The sequence below is a fragment of the Ictalurus furcatus genome, chromosome 7 (assembly GCF_023375685.1).
Source record: "Ictalurus furcatus strain D&B chromosome 7, Billie_1.0, whole genome shotgun sequence".
Taxonomy (NCBI): domain Eukaryota; kingdom Metazoa; phylum Chordata; class Actinopteri; order Siluriformes; family Ictaluridae; genus Ictalurus; species Ictalurus furcatus.
The window spans coordinates 31,148,801-31,169,504 of NC_071261.1; the positions used below are offsets into that span (position 1 = coordinate 31,148,801).

Consider the following 20,704-nt stretch of genomic DNA (forward strand, 5'->3'; position numbering starts at 1 on the left):
TTTGGAATTACAAGATATTCTTCTACTTCTTATTATTATTATTGTTATTATTGTTATTATTATTATCCATCCATCCATCCATCCTCTATACCCCTTATCCTTTTCAGGGTCACGGGGAAAGCTGGAGCCTATCCCAGGGAGCATCGGGCACAAGGTGGGGTACACCCTGGACAGGGTGCCAAGCTATTATTATTATTATTATTATTATTATTATTATTATTATTATTATTATTATTGTTGTTGTTGTTGTTGTTGTTTGACTTGAGAACCTGTGGTGTAGCCAGTATTTACTTTTAGTTGATAAGGAAATATACTAAATAAAGTAACCATGAGATGTGGATTTTATATTCATTTCAATATTATTTTCACTATTATACTGCATCCTTGGTTGATGTCAGACAGCAGTGTAGGAGGTGATGGCAAAAGTGTGTTATTTTAATCATCTAAGGCAATGTTTCCCAACCGGGGTTCCGTCTGATGAGAGCAGGGGTGCGTGTAAAAATCCTTCAAACATTTATAAAATACCAAAATGTGCATAAAACATTTAATATATACAGTATGATAAATATGTGATGTCTGAAATAATAACACAGACACACACACATAACAATATATATATATCAATAAATAATAATAAATACCCCCCCCCCCCCCAAAGTGGGCGACTCTGAGTAACCGTCATGTAAAACAACAGGAAGTAGCTGAGAGAAGAAGTAGTTTATCTGAACAACCATAGCAACACTTACAAACATGGCGTCGCGGCTGGAGTTGCTGAATGCTGAGGAGGAATTGTTGTGTTTATTGTTGTTGTTGATGTTTACTTTCAGTAAACTTCACTAAAACCCACAGAATTAAAAAAAGAGCTAAGAATCATATAAGAATAATATAAAACCCATAAATAAACCAAATACAGCTATAAATATGAGAACATGTATAAAACTAAACTGAACAACCTCAACCTTTTATTTTATTAATTTCATTACAGTTTTTATTAAACATGGACTTTTACTTCCATTAAATTGACTTATTATTTATTGTAGGCACATTTTGTAAATGTTAGCAGTTACTGTAGACATCAGCAGAAAGTGGGAGCTTCCTGCAAACATCATTTCTCTCATTTACAAAAATCAGGTGATTATGTTCACCCATCAGTGTAAATGCTTGTATTTATAATGCTTTTGCTTGTATTTTTCTCATTTGTAAGTCGCTTTGGATAAAAGAGTCTGCTAAGTGAATACATGTAATGTAAATGTAACTGTCTCTTGAGGTACAGAGACAAAAGAAAGTTACAACAGAATGATCACTCTGTATGTTGACCCATCAGTGTAAACATCACTGTGTATAAAGACAAAAGAATGAGGTTTAATCACCGTCTGAAGGTGTAGTGTAGTGACTGTTTATTTGTGAAGATAATGATGAAGGAAAACATGATGCAACCCCCCCCCCCCCCCAAACACTTTCAGCTTTGGCTTTATTCTTTCAACAGTGTGCACAAAGCACATCAAAATCACCATTTTTAAAATCCTTTCCATGAATTTTGTGCCATCTGGCTATCTCTATGGTCCCGCATGGATGGATCATAGAGATGCCTGTACAGTCATACATTTTGGCATTCATTTGGCACATTGCATTCTGGGTATTGTAGTCTTCAGCTGAAAACAGAACAAAACAGAAGGTATAATCTAAATAAAATAAAAAATAAAAGTTCATTAACAATTTCATTAACAGGTCATTCAGCTGTGCTGGAAACTTCTGAGACATTTGTGTCATCTACCACTGACTAACCAGGATTATGGCTACAAGGTACGTGAACAAACTTTTTTACACTAAAAATGTTATTATTTCAGAAAAGGACAAATGCTCCTTTCTTTCGGAAGAACCAGCTCTCTGTACTGTTAGATGCTGAAAATCAGGGCCGGACTGGGACGTAATTTCAGGCCGTGAGTCTCACACTCAATTTTAAACCACAGACAATGTGTGTATATATATATATATATATATATATATATATATATATATATATATATATATATACACACAAGTGAAGAGAATATACAACAGATTTAAGGATAACCAAACTCAGAGTTAAAACCAGGCAGAAGTCAAAAAACAGAATTTAGCCACAAGGGCAAGCAACACAAATCAAACACCTCCAACATCCCACCCATTCTCACGCCATCTTCCTCCTTGAAAATGGCCGCCAATCAGTGATGTCATCAAGGGGGCGGGAGCAAGGCAGGCTAGGGCAGGCTGGAAAGTCTGGAAGGGAGTTCGGACCTGCACACAAAATGTCACAGCACAGAAAAAAAACTCCCCATGCCCCCCCTCCCCCCCCCCAAGATAGCGGGTTGTAACACTAGTTATTGTACTTAGCATTTCTTAGTAGTAAAACTATACAGTAGATAATGCTGTCCTTTAGCACATTTTGAGTGATGATAGTGATGATAGTGATAATGATGATAGTGACGATAGATAGTGATAGTTAGTGAAGCTAACTCTATTTACAGATGAGACTGACCTGCACTTGAAGCCCTGAGCAGGTCAGTAATTTTGCAGCATTTTGCTGCTTCTTCTTAGAGGGTTTACTTTTGCGTGCCCTTTCCATCTCTACTCCACCTGGCCACTTCCTCTCCATCCTCTCTCTGTGCAGTGATGACTCTGTTTGAAACCAGAGCCAGAGCTGAGGAGGATGGAAGCGTTACAAGTCACCACTAACACATTCATGGTTTCTTATTGATTTATTATCGAATGTCGAATTCGGAAAGGATCACTTGAGTACATCGGACACGCAATAATATAAAATAATAATGATTAAATAAATAAACCAATAAAAACAATAGCAGGGAAACGGGCCAAATCAGTCATCTGGCCAGTGGGAGTTCTACCGGTTCTCCCGATGGTCAGCCTGCTGAAAATTACAGCATTTTCACAAAATCACATCATTACACTCTCAGTAATATAATTTGCATCTTTTAATACACGTTTGATAACAATTGATGAACTTCGTAAACACAATATCAAACTGACCCTCTATCTGTCCTTTAAATTCAACAGATTACAAGACTCATCACTGACTGTACGTGATGTAATCAAGAAGAGTAAATTCATCAGTGAAGGTCCACCTGCACGATATCGTCTCCTCACAACCAGAAGTAATCTTTATGAAAAAGTTTTAATGAGAAAATGGACATTTGGAAAGCGAGATGTCAAAATGCAAAACAAAATCCTACTGCTGGTAGGAGAAACTGGAACAGGCAAAACTACGGTGATCAATGCCATGGTAAATTATATACTCAAGGTGAAGTTTATAGATGAAGTGTGGTTTGAGATTACAGACGAAAAGGGAGATAATCAAATGTCAGATCAGTCAAAAAGTAAAACAACTGAAATCACTATGTATGAGATCTTTATCCAAGACAACCCAATCTGTCTCACCATCATTGACACTCCAGGTTATGGAGACGCCAGGGGAACAGAATATGATAAAGAGATCACTGAGAATCTGTACACACTGTTTCACAATGATACTGGAGTGAAAGAAATTGATGCAGTGTGTCTGGTAGTGAAGGCATCAGTGAATCGATTCTCTAACAGACAGCAGTACATCTTTGATGCAGTTCTGTCCGTATTTGGTAAAGACATAGAGGACAACATTGTCATTTTTGTCACTCACTCAGACGGACTGCCTCCAGATAATTCTCTTAATGCCATCAAGAAAGCGGGGGTTCTCTGCAGGAAAAATGAAGAAAATGAACCTGAGCATTTCTTGTTCAACAATCGCCAAGCTGAAAAAAGGAACCCAAGATATAACAGAGTTCTCCAGACAGCTTGGGAACTAACAGAGGACAGTTTAAATGTTTTTTTTGCCTCACTGGAAGAAGAGAACAGAAAAAGCTTAGAGCAGACTGAAAGTGTTATGAAAGAATCCAAACAACTTAAAGCCTGTATGTCTAATCTAAAAGACCGCATTGACTTTGTAGAGCGCAAACGTGAAGAACTGTCTCAGATTCAGAAAGCCCTTGAGGAAAACCAAGAAAAGATTAAGAGAAATGAAAACTTTACTTTTACAGTCACCAAGTGTTACAAAGAAAAACTTTCCATTGAAAATGCTTCATGGTGGGACAGAAAGGCCACCACTTGCTCTGTCTGTAAGGAGAACTGTCATGAGTATAACTGCTGGTGTGCCTGGAGTCCTTGGTGGTGTGAAGTCATGAAAAATAATGATTGCACTTCATGTACAGGTAAATGTCACTACACTAAACATGTCAAAGAAGACAAGAAATATGTTGCATGCAGCGAACAGACCACAGTGAGGTTTGATGATTTTAAAAAACAATATGAAAGCAGTAATTCAGCATCAGATATCACGTTTGACTCAAAGGCAGTTGAAAATGTTAAAAAAGAGTTTGAAAGCAGCAAGAAACAGGAAGAGGAGAAGACAAGCATGGAGAAGAGACTGAAAGAAGAACTGACCAAGAATGAAAAGGAAAAAGCTGATCTGGTGGAAGAAGCCTGCACCATCATCATGAAACTGTCTGAGATTGCTTTAAAGCCAGATTCTGCTTTCATTGTTCAGTGTCTCGACTTCTTGATCCCTCGAGCTGAAGAACCTGGAAAACTCAACTATGCTCAGAGACTAAGAGAGCTGAGGAACATTCAGCCTGAATCACAGGAAAGAGTTAATGCTGTAATGGGGTATGCAAGAGCAGGGTTCAGTTAAATTAAATATGCTTTTACTGGTAAAAAAAAAAAAAAAAAAAAAAAAAAAAGAATTCAGGAGATTAAACATGGCCATGTAACATGTCATAAACAGAATTCTGATCTGAATCTGAATTAAGGGCGCCGGTTTTGTTCAGTTAATAAACTGCATTGTGTTTATTCATTAATGCTGTTGTTCAATATTTAGTCTTTTACTTTGTTTTGGTAATTATTTAAATGAGCTATAAATCTATACTTTTTTGATGAGTCATTATGAATGTGTGAAGCTGTACTGTTCATGGACAGATGTTTATCCTTTTCCTTTAACTTGATTTAGTTAATTATCTTATATTGTTAATTCTACTCTTGTTAGTGTTCTCTGTGTAACTATCTGTTTATCTGACTTTCTCATTAAATATCTGGTAATGACGGTGTGCCTGAGTCACCTCTTTCTGACACAAACCTACATGCATCAAATAACACTGACTCTTCAGTAATTCAGAATCCAAATAAATAATACTACAAATAATTCCAAGAAGAAGAAGAAGAAGAAGAAGAAGAAGAAGACCCTTTATGGTTACAGCTACAAATTATTTAGGATTATTTCTTTCCAAAAACCAACTCCTGCACTGCTAGATGATATAATGTCCAGTATTTGAACACAAAAACAGTTCTATTCCCAGTAACATATTTACATTCTGTTTCACTAGTTTTAAAAAATATTGGGTATATTTGCAGATGAAGTGTGGTATGAGATTACAGAAGAGGGAGGAGATCAGTCCATGTCCAAGTCACATGTCAGATCAGTCAAAATGTCAAACATCTGAAACCTCTGTGTATGAGGTCTTTGTCCAAGACAACTGTACAAACAGTTTGGTAATTATCCTGGATGCAGTGTGTCTGGTAGGCATCTGAGAATTGGTTCTCTGACAGACAGCAATACCGAAACTCTTGAGGGCTTTTTTTTTATGAAGAATACATAAATATATTTTTATGCTTCCACTACTAAATGTTTTATGTTTGCAGGTTGTCTGTCCATTCATCCAAGATTCTCTCAATATCTCAAGAATGACTGGTTAGACGTTTCTATAGTTTATAAGGATTGGCACTGAAACCAGCAGATGAACTGATTAGATTTTGTATCTGATCCAAAGAGGGTCAAGATCACAACAAGTGTAATGTCTGAAATACTGTTTCTTCAATAGTTTCCTCCCTGTTGAAGTCCATTATATTTCTGCCGTACAAATTAGTAACAAGAAGGACTAGACTTGTTGGTGGCAGAGGCGTCTGCGTAGATGTTGAGTTCTACTTGTTTTTGTTGTTGTTGTTGTTTCTGAAAAAATTAAACAATTTAGATGTCACTGTGGGTTTTCCTTTTACTTTCCTTTCCTTTCCTACTCACCTCTAAGTGAATGGTCAGTGAGGTTGTTGGGGAACAAATTTTATGGCTGAGGTCATTGGGTATTAGTTTGAAAGATCTGTTTCTGGCATATATCAATTATGGAATATATCATAATGTGAAGCTTAGTGTCTTACATGATTTTCCATGTGAACGCCACACCCTCTCCATGTATAACACTTAATATCAATACATGACTAACACTCAATGTCTACATGTATATTATGCTGTTCATATTTACATGACAAGCTGTAATGTTTGGGTATATATACATACATACATTCATATATATATATATATATATATATATATATATATATATATATACACACACACATATATATACATATATATATATATATATATATATATATATATATATATATATACACATACATATATATTACTTGTGAAGCTATACTGTGCACGGATAGATGTATATCCTGTTTTGTTTTTTATTTGATTTGGTAAATTAGCTTATATTGTTAATTCCACTACTGCTAAAGTTCTCTGTGTAGCTATCTGTTTATCTGACTTTCTCTTTAAATAACTAATGTTTTAACTGCAGTGTGCCTGAATCGCCTCTTTTTGACTGTTAGCACACACAGGGCTTTGGAATCAGGAAGTAGGTGCAGGAGCAAATGTCTTTATTAACAAACCAAACAAACAGAACACAAGGAACGCAGTCTTTACTGAACTTCACTTGAACACTGGATGTCAGTGCCATCTGCCGGCGAGGCGTAACATTGACACAAACGTATCAAATAACATTTAAACATCAGTAATTTATTATTATAAATAAGTGAAAAGTAATACTACTGCTACTACCAATAATAATAATAATAATAATAATAATAATAATAACAACAACAACAGCAACAACTACAACAACAACAACAATAATAATAACTATTGTGGTTTACAGGGTAGACTAACAACTTGTTTGTGAAAACAAAACAAATTATTTCGGAAAAGGGCAAATGCTTCTTTCTTTCCAAAAAAATTAACTGCTGCACTGTTAGATACTACAAATTCCGTGGTTCCAAATTCCAGGTTATGTAGCATGGGGGTGCAGGTGAGGGCTTCCTTCAGGGCTTAGAATGCCCGCTCCACGTCTGTAGATCATTTCACCCGGTCCAGCTGGCCCTTATTTATGAGATCTGAGAGGGGGGAGGCTACAGAGGAAAAGTTAGGCACAAACCGACAGTATTACCCCGCCAACCCCAAGAAAGCACGTACCTGTTTTTTTGACGTAGGTCGGGGATAACCCTTCACTGCCTCAATTTTCTTCATCTGGGGCTTGAGTAAGCCTCGGCCAATACAGTACCCGAGGTATTGTGCCTCAGTCAGCCCCAGGTGGCACTTTTTGGGGTTGGCTGTCAGCCCGGCCTTCCGGAGCTCTTTCAGGACCTCCCCCAGGTGGAACAGGTGGTCCAACCAAGTGGAGGAGTGGATGACCACATTGTCCAGGTAGGCAGCCGTGAAGGCACGAAGGCACTGAAGGCCGTCTTCGGTCTCGCCTCTGGGGCCAGCGCCACTTGCCAGTACCCCTTTCTTAGGTTTAAGGTGGAGATGAACCAAGTCCTCCCCAATCGCTCCAGTAGGTCATCCACCTGGGGGAGGGGATAGCTGTCAAACTCCAAGACCTGGTTTAGCTTCCGGAAGTCATTGCAGAGGCGCATACTGCCATCAGGCTTTGGTACGACTATGAACGGGCTGGACCAGGGGCTGTTGGACTCCTCTATGATGCTGTCCTGCAGCATCCGGCTGACCTCCTCCTCGATAACCCTACAGCGGGCCTCCAGGACTCGATAGGGCCGCTGCCGCACCATCACTCCTGGGTGAGTCTTGGTTTCATGTTGTACCAGCTGCAACATGCCTGGGGAGGTAGAATAAACATCGGTAAATTGACCCACCAACTCTGTCAGCTCCTGCTTTTGTGTGGGGGTGAGCTCTTTGTTCAGTTGGACTAAGGTGCCCTGGTCGTGATCCGTGTCTAGGGCCGCAAACGCAGACAGTAGAGGTTCTGGCTCTATCCTCTTCTTCAGCAGGTTTATGGGGTACGTTTTTGTGTCTGATCGCTTACCGGGCTGCTGCAGACGATAGTTCACGGGGCATCTCCTCTCAAGGACTGTATATGGGCCCTGCTACCAAGCTAGGAATTTGCAGGAGCTGCTGGGTACTAGCAGGAGTACCTGATCGCCAGGTTGGAACTCGCGGGGTTGTGCTGGATGGTTGTACACTCGTTTCTGTTCCTCCTGGGCAGCACTCATATGTTCCTGCACGATCTGGGCCACTTGCTCGATCTTCTCCTGCATCTCCTGTACATACTTGATGACCGAGCGGAACGGGGAAGGCTGTTCTTCCCATGCTTCCCGTGCCACGTCCAGCAGTCCCTGAGGTCGACGTCTGAAGAGGAGCTCGAAGGGTGTGAAGCCCGTGGATGCCTGGGGGCACTCTAGGATGGCGAAGAGGACGTATGGCAGGAGGAAGTCCCAGTTCCTCCTTTCCTCGTCTACCACCCAGCGCAACATCTGTTTTAAGGTCCAGTTGAACCGTTCGACCAGCCCATCTGTTTGTGGGTGGTAGACAGATGCCTTTAGGTGTTTCACCTGCAACAGCCGACACAGATCAGAAATAAGCTTTGACACAAACGGGGTACCTCGGTTGGTTAGGATGTATTTTGGGATCCCCACCCGGCTGAACAGGAGCACCAGTTCTTTAGGGATGTTCTGGGAGGTGGCTTTATGCAGTGGTACCGCCTCGGGGTACCAGGTGGCATAGTCCACGATTACTAATATATACTCATGACCTTGGGCGGATTTTGGGAGCGGCCCAACGAGGTCCTAAATACCTAAAAAAATACCTAAATGGCACACTTATATAGCGCTTTTATCCAAAGCGCTTTACACTGTGTCTCATTCACCCATTCACACACCAATGGTAGCAGAGCTGCCATGCAAGGCACTAACTTGTCATCGGGAGCAACTTGGGGTTCAGTGTCTTGCACAAGGACACTTCGTCATGTGGAGTCATGTGGGCTGGGAATCGAACCACCAACCCTACGATTAGTGGATTAGTGGACAACCCGCTCAAACACCTGAGCCACAGCCATGCCGATCCTCTCGAAAGGGACGCCTATGATGGGAAGTGGGATGAGTGGCGCCGGCGGGGGCTTCCTTGGGACCATGTGTTGGCACTGGGGGCATTGTTGGCAGAAGCTCTGGACCTCGGTGTCCATGCCTGGCCAGACAAAGCGGTCCTTCAGCTTCTCCAAGGTGTTTCTTGCCCCCAGGTTGCCCCCGAGCGGATGGGCATGGGCCAGGTGCATCAGGGCCTGCGTTCTGGCTTTGGGGACGACCAAGAGGTCCACGGTTTCCCCTCTGTGGTTGGTCCAGTGGTACAGTAAGCCTTCTTTGACCAGAAAGTAGGAGGAGGCTCGGTCGGTCTGGACTCGTCCTCAGGCATCCTGTAGTCCGGGCGGCCTTGGTGGTGCTGTCCCTCTTTGCTGAGCGCCAGAGTGGTCAAGGTGTGTTCCAGGGCGGTCAGTAGTTCCCTGGGTGTCCCGGGGGCTTGCATCCCCACGGCCTGGCGTTCTGTGGGTGGCAGAGTCCTCAGGAACCGATCCACGGCCACCCTCTCTACAACCTCGGTGGCAGAGTGCAGGACTGGCTGGAGCCACCTCTTGGTGAGGCGCAGGAGGGTGTCCATCTGCCCACGTGGCTTGGCCCCTGGCCTGTAGCTCCACTGGTGGAACTCCGCCGCCGCCTGGAGGGGGTACCGCCCACACCATGCCACGATCTCTCTCTTTACCTTTCCGAAATCCCCTGTGTCCTCCGGAATGAGGGCATATTAAGCTGTGCGCGCTTCTCCGGAAAGCAGCAGGCCGAGTATGCGCGGCCACTCTTCGATACCCCTGGTGAGCGACCCGTTCGAAGGATTCCAGGTAGGCCTCGATATCGTCCTCTGGGGACAAGTGGGGAAGAAGGTCCTGGGCTTCTCGGCTGGGATCTGGGTGAGGAGGGGCGGCCACAGAGGTCATGGCTTTCAGGGCCAGCAGCTCCCAGGTTGCAACCTGTAGGCTCTCGGTGAGCTGCTGTGTTATCGTCTGCTGCTGGAGGCTGGCCTCCATCAGTTGCTGCAGCAGGGACTCCATCTATGGAAAGAAAAAGAAAAAAATATCGATCTCTGTTTCTTGTGCGTCGACCGCGGGCCTGTTGCCACAACTTATAAACATTATGTAAATATAAACATGGCTGTGTATATAAGTGAACAGCATGGTGCCATTAACTTCCATGGTGCATTTTGAACCCTTATTTGGGTCGAATTCAGAGTCCCCATCTTGCCAAATTTGGAGAGTCCCTGGAGCCAGAGCACGCACAGAAGATGCAGCTGGGTGGACAGTGGATCAGTGGGGACAGTGGGTCCACCACTCACTCACTCATATTAGTGATGGACACTCACATGTGAGCATGCACAATATTACCTGAATTGTAACTTAAGATGGTGCATCAGTTAACTACAAGTGGCAAGTACATAAATGTCAAGAAATTTTTTAAAAATCCTTAATATTTCATACATATTTTAACCTATGGAGGCCACCATTACGTGGCATGCACACTGCACTCTAAGTCGATGATGTAAAATGGTTGCACTTGAGCACTTAAAAGAATTAGCTACTAGCCCCGGCAGCAGGAAAAGAATGCCACACTGTGCTGCTTTTGACTGTAATTTTATAGTTCTTGTGTGCTGTGATACAGGGGATATCTGTAAATATAATCAAACCTGTAAGCACCTTGTTATTGCGTTTTTTCTGTATATTCTTATAACGTAAATCTCGTGTAAAATTAGCCTAAACCGCCTAGTCAAGGCATACCCAAAGTAAAATTAGAGCTGTTCTTTGAACCATTTGGAGTACATGCATGGTTTTGGTCTCTTTTGAAAGGTGGACTAAATATTTTTACATAATTGGATTGTTTGGAGCTTTGCCAGTGTAACAAGACTGTTTTTAATGTTTTTAACGTGATTACTATGAGACTTCATATGAGGTGAGTTGCCTCCATTTCATAAGTGTTTGGTTGTATGTCGGTCATCTGACAGAGACATGTTGAATGTAGCTGCTGTTGTGATTGTATTTCAAAATGGTTTTTATCAATCAAATCACAAGATTCTTAGCTTTCCAAAGATAATAGTACCTTCATACAAACAGGAGCTGTGTAGATAGCAGATAGCTGATAATCTCTAAAATAATTGATATTATTATATTATTGTTAAATAATGATATAATTATTATATTATTGTCACGGGGGAGCCTATCCCAGGGAGCATCGGGCACAAGAAGGGGTACACCCTGGACAGGGTGTCAGCAACAGGACAATATCTATCTAGAAAAATTTTACTATTATAATACTATATTTTATACAAATATATTAAAGCATATTTAATGTATCTTATTTTACCTCTACCTGTCATCTCAGGTTGATCCTGAAGTGTGAGCACTGCACAGAGCTAGTGTCAGGTTGACTCTCTCCACCTTACTGTGAAAAATAGGAGAAAAAATGTTTGGGATTTTTTAAACCTCACATGTGGGCAAACCTAATTTTCTAAATTGCCTAAATATCTGTTAGTACAATAATATCTACAACATAACAATATCTATTTAGAAAAATCCTAATATTAAATATGATGTTGCCTTTTATGACTCACAGCTTGGAAAAATGTTTTTAGTTGTTGTTGTTTACCCTAGCTGTATTTGTAATTTCAACATTTAAATTATCATGGAGGGCATACTAAATGTACTGTAGATGAATTTGGATATGTGTCTGCTAAATTACTTTACAGTAGATAATGCTGTCCTTTAGCACATTTTGAGTGATGATAGTGATGATAGTGATAATGATGATAGATAGTGACGATAGATAGTGATAGTTAGTGAAGCTAACTCTATTTACAGATGAGACTGACCTGCACTTGAAGTCCTGAGCAGGTCAGTAATTTTGCAGCATTTTGCTGCTTCTTCTTAGAGGGTTTACTTTTGCGTGCCCTTTCCATCTCTACTCCACCTGGCCACTTCCTCTCCATCCTCTCTCTGTGCAGTGATGACTCTGTTTGAAACCAGAGCCAGAGCTGAGGAGGATGGAAGCGTTGCAAGTCACCACTAACACATTCATGGTTTCTTATTGATTTATTATCGAATGTCAAATTCGGAAAGGATCACTTGAGTACATCAAACACGCAATAATATAAAATAATAATGATTAAATAAATAAAGAAATTAAAACAACAGCAGGGAAACGGGCCAAATCAGTCATCTGGCCAGTGGGAAGTCTCCCGGTTCTCCCGATGGTCACCCTGCTGAAAATTACAGCATTTTCACAAAATCACATCATTACACTCTCAGTAATATAATTTGCATCTTTTAATACACGTTTGATAACAATTGATGAACTTCGTAAACACAATATCAAACTGACCCTCTATCTGTCCTTTAAATTCAAGATTTCAAGACTCATCACTGACTGTACGTGATGTAATCAAGAAGAGTAAATTCATCAGTGAAGGTCCACCTGCACGATATCGTCTCCTAGTCTATAGTTTATAAGGATTGGCACTGAAACCAGCAGATGAACTGATTAGATTTTGTATCTGATCCAAAGAGGGTCAAGATCACAAAAAGTCTAATGTTTGAAATACTGTTTCTTCAATAGTTTCCTCCCCGTTGAAGTCCATTATATTACTGGCGTACAAATTAGTAACAAGCAGGACTAGGCTTGTTGGTGGCAGAGGCATCTGCGTAGATGTCGAGTTCTACTTGTTTTTGTTTTGTTTTGTTTTGTTTTGTTTTGGTTTTTTTTTCTGAAAAAAAATTAAACAATTCAGATGTCACTGTGATCGTTCGTTTAGTTTCTGTTCCTTTCCTACTCACCTCTAAGTGAATGGTCAGTGAGTTTGTTGGGGAACAGATTTCATGGCTGAGGTCATTGGGTATTAGTTTGAAAAATCTTTCTGGCATATATCAATTATGGAATATACCATAATGTGAATCTTAGTTTCCTACATGATTTTCCATGTGAACACCACACCCTCTCCCATTATAACACTTAATATCACCACATGACTGTAACACTCAGAATGTCTACATGTATACTGTGCTGTTCATATTTACATGACAATTTTTTAATTTTATTTAGTTAATTAGCTTATATTGTTAATTCCACTAGTGCTAATGTCCATCCATCCATCTTCTACCGCTTACTCCTTCTTTAGGGTCGCGGGGAACCTGGAGCCTATCCCAGGGAGCATCGGGTACAAGGCGGGGTACACCCTGGACAGGGTGCCAGTCAATCGCAAGACACAATCACATACACACTCACACACCCATTCATACACTACGGACAATTTAGACACGCCAGTCAGCCTACCATGCATGTCTTTGGACTGGGGGAGGAAACCGGAGTACCCGGAGGAAACCCCCGCAGCACGGGGAGAACATGCAAACTCTGCACACACATGGCCCCGGCGGGAATCGAACCCCCAACCCTGGAGGTGTGAGGCGAACGTGCTTATTATTGTTTACAGGGTAAACTAGCAACTTGTTTTTGAAAACAAAACAAATAATTTCAGAAAAGGGCAAATGCTTCTTTCTTTTCAAAAACCAACTCCTGCACTGTTAGATGATAAAAATTCCAGCATTTTCACACAAAAACAGTTAACAGTAACATATTTGTATTCTGTTTCACAGGTTTTAAAAATTATTGAGTAACCTGGTAAGCACACATTTTTATGACATTTTTTATCTGTCCACTGAATTTAACAGATGTCAAGGGTCAATATTGACTGTACGTCAAAGCTGCTCAGATCCTTACACTTGCCCATTTTTCCTGCTTCTAACACATCAACATCGAGAACTGACTGTTCTCATGCTGCCTAATAAATATATCCCACCCCTGTGCAGGTCCCACTGTAATGAGATAATCAATGAGATTCACTTCAGCTGTCAGTGGTTTTAATGTTATGGCTGATTGGTTTATATCAGTGTAAGCTAACCAGATAATTTTAGCACAAAACAAATGCACATATCTGCACATATTATACTTTGTAAAATAAATAAATAAATGTTTTCTAACTGTATACAAGTAAATTCTGGCCTATGTAAATGTTGTACTGTGTATAGTTGAGTGTGTGACAAATAAAAATTGAATTTGAAAAACTTGCATTAAAGACGTTAAGTTTTCACCCATAAAACATAGAAACAGTCACATAGTCTTTTTATCATATTCTAACACGATATTGCTTGTCATGCTTGTCATCCTTATTATCAAAACAGAAAGGATAAAATTAACTTTTAGTCAGAATGATCATTTATAGTCATCAGGAAATGTTTTAAAGTGAAAACGATCCTCGCCCACACTGGTGTTTCCTCTGTGTTTCAGAAACGATCTCCATCCACACTACATGACCGAAAACACGGCACATGACCATTCATGCACACTGGGTATGTGCATACAAGTGTACACAGGAAGTCGGTTGCTAGTCACCGGCAGGCATGACAATGAGCGTGATGGAATTCTTATATGGGAATGCTACTCTTTCATGAGCTCTCAAATGACCAAAAAGATTTTATTTTGAAAAGGTTACTTAATCCCACATAAATCACGTGTTCACAACCTGTACTGCTTGACATGTATTCCTCTTATCTTTCTCATTATGAAATCATGATACATGTATTTTCAGTGCTTTGAATGAAATAAATGTGCAGATACAAGAGTCATATAGACAAGGTAAAGGGCTAACCTTTGCAAAATGGCTATGCTGCAAATGATTATGCCTGAGCAACTGTTCCCAGGTACGTGAGGAGGAATCACATTAACCTGCATTTCCAATCCATCGCCCAAATCAAGGCCAATCTCAGAAATAAATTAAAAGGGGGACATATCATTTTAAGATGCGTTTAGTCCTAATTTCTTACAGACTTGTCTGCACTGGTCCCCACACATACATGCATTCAGAAAGTTTTTTTTCACTCACATATAGGTCTGCTATCAGTCCACAAAGTGTAACCTGTATAAAGAAAACAGAAACACAAATTAACAGCGAGGAACAGACACGATATCGAGATTAAATATGCCTATTTTCACAAGCTTCTATATTCAAATCGGAGCACGCAATTTAAAATATGCTGTTTTTAGTTTCATAAAATGCTGTTTTTAGTTTCATGTATAAAATGTGAAATAAACTAATATGATAGTTTTAATAATGACTACTTCTATCTATACAGCTTAGTTTTTTTACTCAGCATGTTATAAAATCACCAAATACATACTATTTGTGCTGCAAAACGATTGTCCACCATGTTTGTTCAAAAATACTAATATGCTAATGAGATGAGTTAAATTTCTCAATAGAATTAGTTACTAACCCCCGCAGCAACAAAAGAATGCCACACTGTGCTGCTTTTGACTGTAATTTTATAGTTCTTGTGTGCTGTGGTACAGGGGATATCTGTAAATATAATCAAACACATAAGCATCTTGTTAGTGCGTTTTTTCTGTAAATTCTCATGACATAATGCTTGTGTAAAACTAGCCCAAAACCCATAGCCAAGGCATTCCCAAAGTAAAATTAAGGCTGTTCTTGAACCATTTGGAGTACACGCATGGTTTTGGTCTCTTTTGAAAGATTATTAAAGATATTTTTTTCACAATTGGGTTGTTTGGGCCTTTGCCAGTGTAAAAAGACTGTTTTTGTCAGGATGTTATGGATCAGTGGATTACTATGAGGCTTCATATGAGGTGAGTTGCCTCCATTTCGTAAGTGTTTGTTTGTATGTTGTTGGTCTGACAGAGAAGCTGATTGTAGCTGTTGTTGTGATTGAACCTCCAAACAGTTTATGTTAATCGAATCACAAGATTCGTAGCTTTCCAAAGATCTGAGTACCTTCAGACACACAGAAGCTGTGAAGATATCAGATAGCTGATAATCCCTAAAATTATTGATATTAGATTATGTTAATTATAAAACGATAGTTTAATCCATATGCTTACCTTGAACAACACACCCTCTCGATTGGCATAGACGTGCAGTTGCTACACAGACACCATGGATTTTGCTGCACTCTCACCTCCTCACCTCTCTGATCGTCTTCATTTTTATGTACATTTTGAGTAATGTCTTCTATATTAACTTCCTCACTTATGTTACGCTCAGTTTCAGCTTGAAAAGGCTGAAGACATGTTTATGTCGCTGGAGAATGAAGACCGTTGCAAACATTTCACGTCCCTACCCAGAATGCATTGCAACGTAAACAGCAGTGGCGACCTACGAGTCCAGGATTTTTATTTTTTTTAATCTAGAATGTTATTGTATAGTGGATTTATATAGCGGATGTCATTAATCTAATAAGCCAGAGTCCTTCCTTATGACTATCGTCATGTGACAAATAAACTCTTCTTACATTTACATTTACATTTATTCATGTAGCAGACGCTTTTATCCAAAGCGACTTACAAATGAGGAAATACAAGCAAAGCGATATATAAAGCGGAGAACAATACAAGTAGTGCTACCATACAAGATCTTTTAATAGAATTCTAGAAAAGCAAAGTGCACAGAGTAGTGGTGTAAGTGCCAGAGTATGTGTTTTTTTGTTTGTTTGTTTGTTTTAAGGATAATGTGGGGTTGGAGTCTTAGAGGTTAGTTAGGTGTTCACGAAAGAGGTGGGTCTTTAGCTGTTTCTTGAAAATAGTGACAGATTCTGCTGTCTTCGTGTTAACATTCTCATAACTAGGAATGTCATGATACCAAACATCTAGTAGTCGGTACCGACACCACCAAAAGTACACGACACTCGATAACAAACTCGATACCACAGTGTGGTTTTAAAAAAAAAAAACATTTAAAAAAAAATTAATTAATTAAAAACTCTCCGGGAGGACATCCTCCTCTGACTAATACTGGCAAAAAGAGAGAGAGGGGGATATTTCAATTATCAAACACTGTCTGACAATGACTAATAAAAGAGTGGAGGCTACAAGTGCTAAGATGCACTCCTAAACACAGGCACGCACACACAGACACACACACTCAACCAAACACACACACACACAAACACACACACACACACACACACACCTTATACTCTGAATGCAAGCATTAGTTTAAATTCACTGATCTGGTGTCAGGACAGAAAGATTTATTAAAAGCATGAACATGTGAATAATTATTAGTGACATGAGGCTACATGTATCTGACAGGACACGGGCTGAATGGAGATGCATGGGGGTCCATTAGGAGGTAGTTTATAACACTGCAATGTGTTAGTGTCCTTAACAAATAACGGGCTATCTCTAACATTACATGGAGCATAGCGTTAGCTGGTTTCACAGCCACAATGCAGCTGCCTCAAACAAACATAATATAGGCCCGTCTTTCAGGTGATTTGCCGAATTCCAGATGTTTCCTCGCTTTGTTTGTAATGAACCATAGCATCAGTTACACACCGGCTTCACACCATCAATTATATGTTTGTTGTCATCCGCCTCGAATGTGAAGTATTTCCATATTTGACTCTTACCACCTTTCCTCTCAACAGCTAAACTTGTATAGGAGGTGATGGCAAAAGTGTGTTATTTTAATCATCTAAGGCAGTGTTTCCCAGCCGGGGTTCCGTCTGATGAGAGCAGGGGTGTGTGTAAAAATCCCTCAAACATTTATAAAATGCTAAAATGTGTACAAAACATTTCATATATATGATAAATATCTGATGTCTGAAATAATAACACAGACACAGAAATAACACAGACACACGCATAACAATAATAATAATAATAAATTATATATAAAATAATAATAATTCCCTCCCCCTCGACCCCCCCTCGCTGACTTTCAGCAGCACGTCAACATCAGTATCTGTTATGTATGCGTGTGTTTTATCCTAACAATTAGCGTGTGATGATGCGTATTTAGTGCAAAACTATATAGACAGATTTCTTAAAAGAAAAGCTCCAGATGCTTCTGGAACATCAACTTCATCCTCATGGAGCTAATGCCTTGTTTGTACTTCCTCCTGTCTCCGCAGCGCGAGCCTCCACTGACTGCGCGCGCACCTCCACAAACAGACGAAGCGTTTATACTCGACGCGCTCGCCGGTGTAATATTCTTTTAAACGAAAGGGGGCGACTCTGAGTAACCGTCCTATAAACCAACAGGAAGTAGCTGAGAGAGGAAGTAGTTTATCTGAACAACCATAGCAACGCTTACAAACATGGCGTCTCGCGTGGAGTTACTGAATGCTGAGGAGGAATTATTGTGTTTATTGTTGATGTTTGTTTTCAGTAAACTTCACTAAATCCCACAGTATGAAAATAAATATGAGAACATGTATTAAACTAAATTGAACAACCTCAACCTTTTTTATTTTATTAATTTCATTATTTATTTATTTTTTTATTAAACATGGACCTTTACTTTCATTAAATAGACTTATTATTTATTGTAGGCACATTTTGTAAATGTTAGCAATTACTGAAGACATCAGCAGAAAGTGGGAGATTCCTGCAAATGTCATTTCTGGAATAAAGTTGGATGGAGGTTCGATATTCGCGGAAATTAAGGGACCGTCTCTAAAGTTACATAGCACATTGTTATACACGTTTCTAACTTCAATAGCATTTGAAGGGAATGACTTACAGTCAAATAAACAACTGTAAAGTGTTCATCTAGGTGTCAGGTATGATGAACACCTTTTAGATTTTTGATATTTATTAAAATAAACTATTAAATCATATATAAAAATTGCCATTTATTTTATTACTGCATGGGCTCATACACAAAATATACCACAATTTAAAGCTCAATAGCATTTGAAGGGAATGATGTACAGTCATGATCACAACTGGAAAGTGTTCATCTAGGTGTCAGGTATGACACACACCTTTTAGATTTTTGATCTTTATTAAAATAAGCTATTAAATCATATGTAAATTAGATATGAATTTCACTACGGAATGGGCCCATACACAAAGTATATCATAATTTAAAGCTCAATAGCATTTGAAGGGAATGATGTACAGTCATATAACCAACTGTAAAGTGTTCATCTAGGTGTCAGGTATAATGAACACCTTTCAGATTTTTGATATTAGCTCCCTCTTTTTCTCGGATGTGCTTGAATGACTGGGTGAAGAATGAATGGTGCTCGGTACTACAGTGGAACCTCAGTGGATTATTGATTGCACCGCGCCTTCAGATTAGAGCACGTCTAGAATTTTCTAGCAGAGGATTGTGTGCAGATATCATTTTCCTGATGAGGTTCTTATCCTGTGCAGCTCTGTGCTGTGTGGTGTGGGTCAACTAATCTTGAAAAGTTCAACTTGAATGCTATTGAGACAACCTACGTATATATTAATTAAACGATTACCCCTTTTATGGTCGTATATGTAAATAGCATCAATACATCCAATGTCCAGGAAAACATCTCAGTCTACTTCAGTCCACAAATCCAATAGCGCCATCTGATGGCTTTGCTTCAGAGCCAGAGTAGAAAACTTGTCTGGATGTGTGAGCAGGGAGGGCTTGTGTGTAAACATAACCCAGCTAATTTCTTCATGTTCTAGGCAAGGTTAAAGTGTGTGCTCTTTTCAATTAACTGGAACAACAACCCTGAATGCTACACTTGCTCTCATTTACTTTGTGCTATGAGATTCACATATAAAGATGTCTGCTTACGTTTATGTACTAAGTGGTAAATGGTATTTGATTTTCTTTTTTCCTTTACTCCACTGTCTTTTATTGATTATCCGAGTCCGGTGAACAGCTTTCTAACAGTCTCGTTGCAATCCACATTCAGCGCAGTGCCTGAGAGAAATGGAATATTCCTCATTATTTCCCATAATACAACATTTTAACCAATTAATCTCTGTACCAGCTATACCAGTATTGTCCTTATTTAATAATATGAATAAGAAAGGTGTATTTTCCTTCAAAATACTATAATACTCCTGTTTGTTGTTACATTTTCATCTGACTGTAGGTGGAGCTGTTGTCACACTTTGGGTCTGAGCACTTCTGTCCTCTCAGCCTACTCAGGTAAAACAAAAAAAGCCTTTCTCCAAAATTGTATTTTATTTATATATATCTCTTTACCTAGAAGCACTGAAGTCCCTACTTTTTTCAGTCACTGTTTTGTGTGTTCAGGGTTTTTGGCACAAGTATGATGGAGGAGTATGAGCTGAATTCTGAGCCCTCTGAGAGACTAAACTTCCAGGATGAGGACGATGGTGAGAACCAGCTTTTGAAATACTCAGGAGACCATTTCTGTCTACATCTTATCTTTCCACTGGTGTTTTATAGTCCTGTGAATGTAATTCCTCTCTTAAACCTGTAGATTATCCTCCTGGATATGTTCCATCAGGTGACAAAGCTTCAAATAATCTGATCGGGTCTGCCAAGGGTGAGTTCCAACGTAGTATTTCATTCATTCATTCATTCATTCATTTCTCTTCAGTAAGCACTTTCTCCTGGTCAGGCTTGTGGGGAACACTGGGCACGCCTGAATGGGACGGCATCCATTGTAGTACACATACACATTCACACCTAGGGGCAATTTTA

At 39.7% G+C, this 20,704-nt stretch overlaps 2 protein-coding genes across 2 annotated transcripts in view; both read left to right on the forward strand.

Annotated features, from left to right (window-relative positions):
- Positions 1 to 20,704, forward strand: part of LOC128610739 (uncharacterized) — an 84,168-nt gene that overhangs the window by 31,971 nt on the left and 31,493 nt on the right. The gene's annotated exons all lie outside the window — the stretch shown is intronic.
- Positions 1,793 to 4,720, forward strand: LOC128610737 (uncharacterized). The gene is made up of 2 exons (XM_053630155.1): positions 1,793 to 1,803; positions 3,055 to 4,720. The coding sequence occupies exons 1-2, from the start codon at positions 1,793 to 1,795 to the stop codon at positions 4,718 to 4,720; spliced, it is 1,677 nt and encodes a 558-aa protein (XP_053486130.1).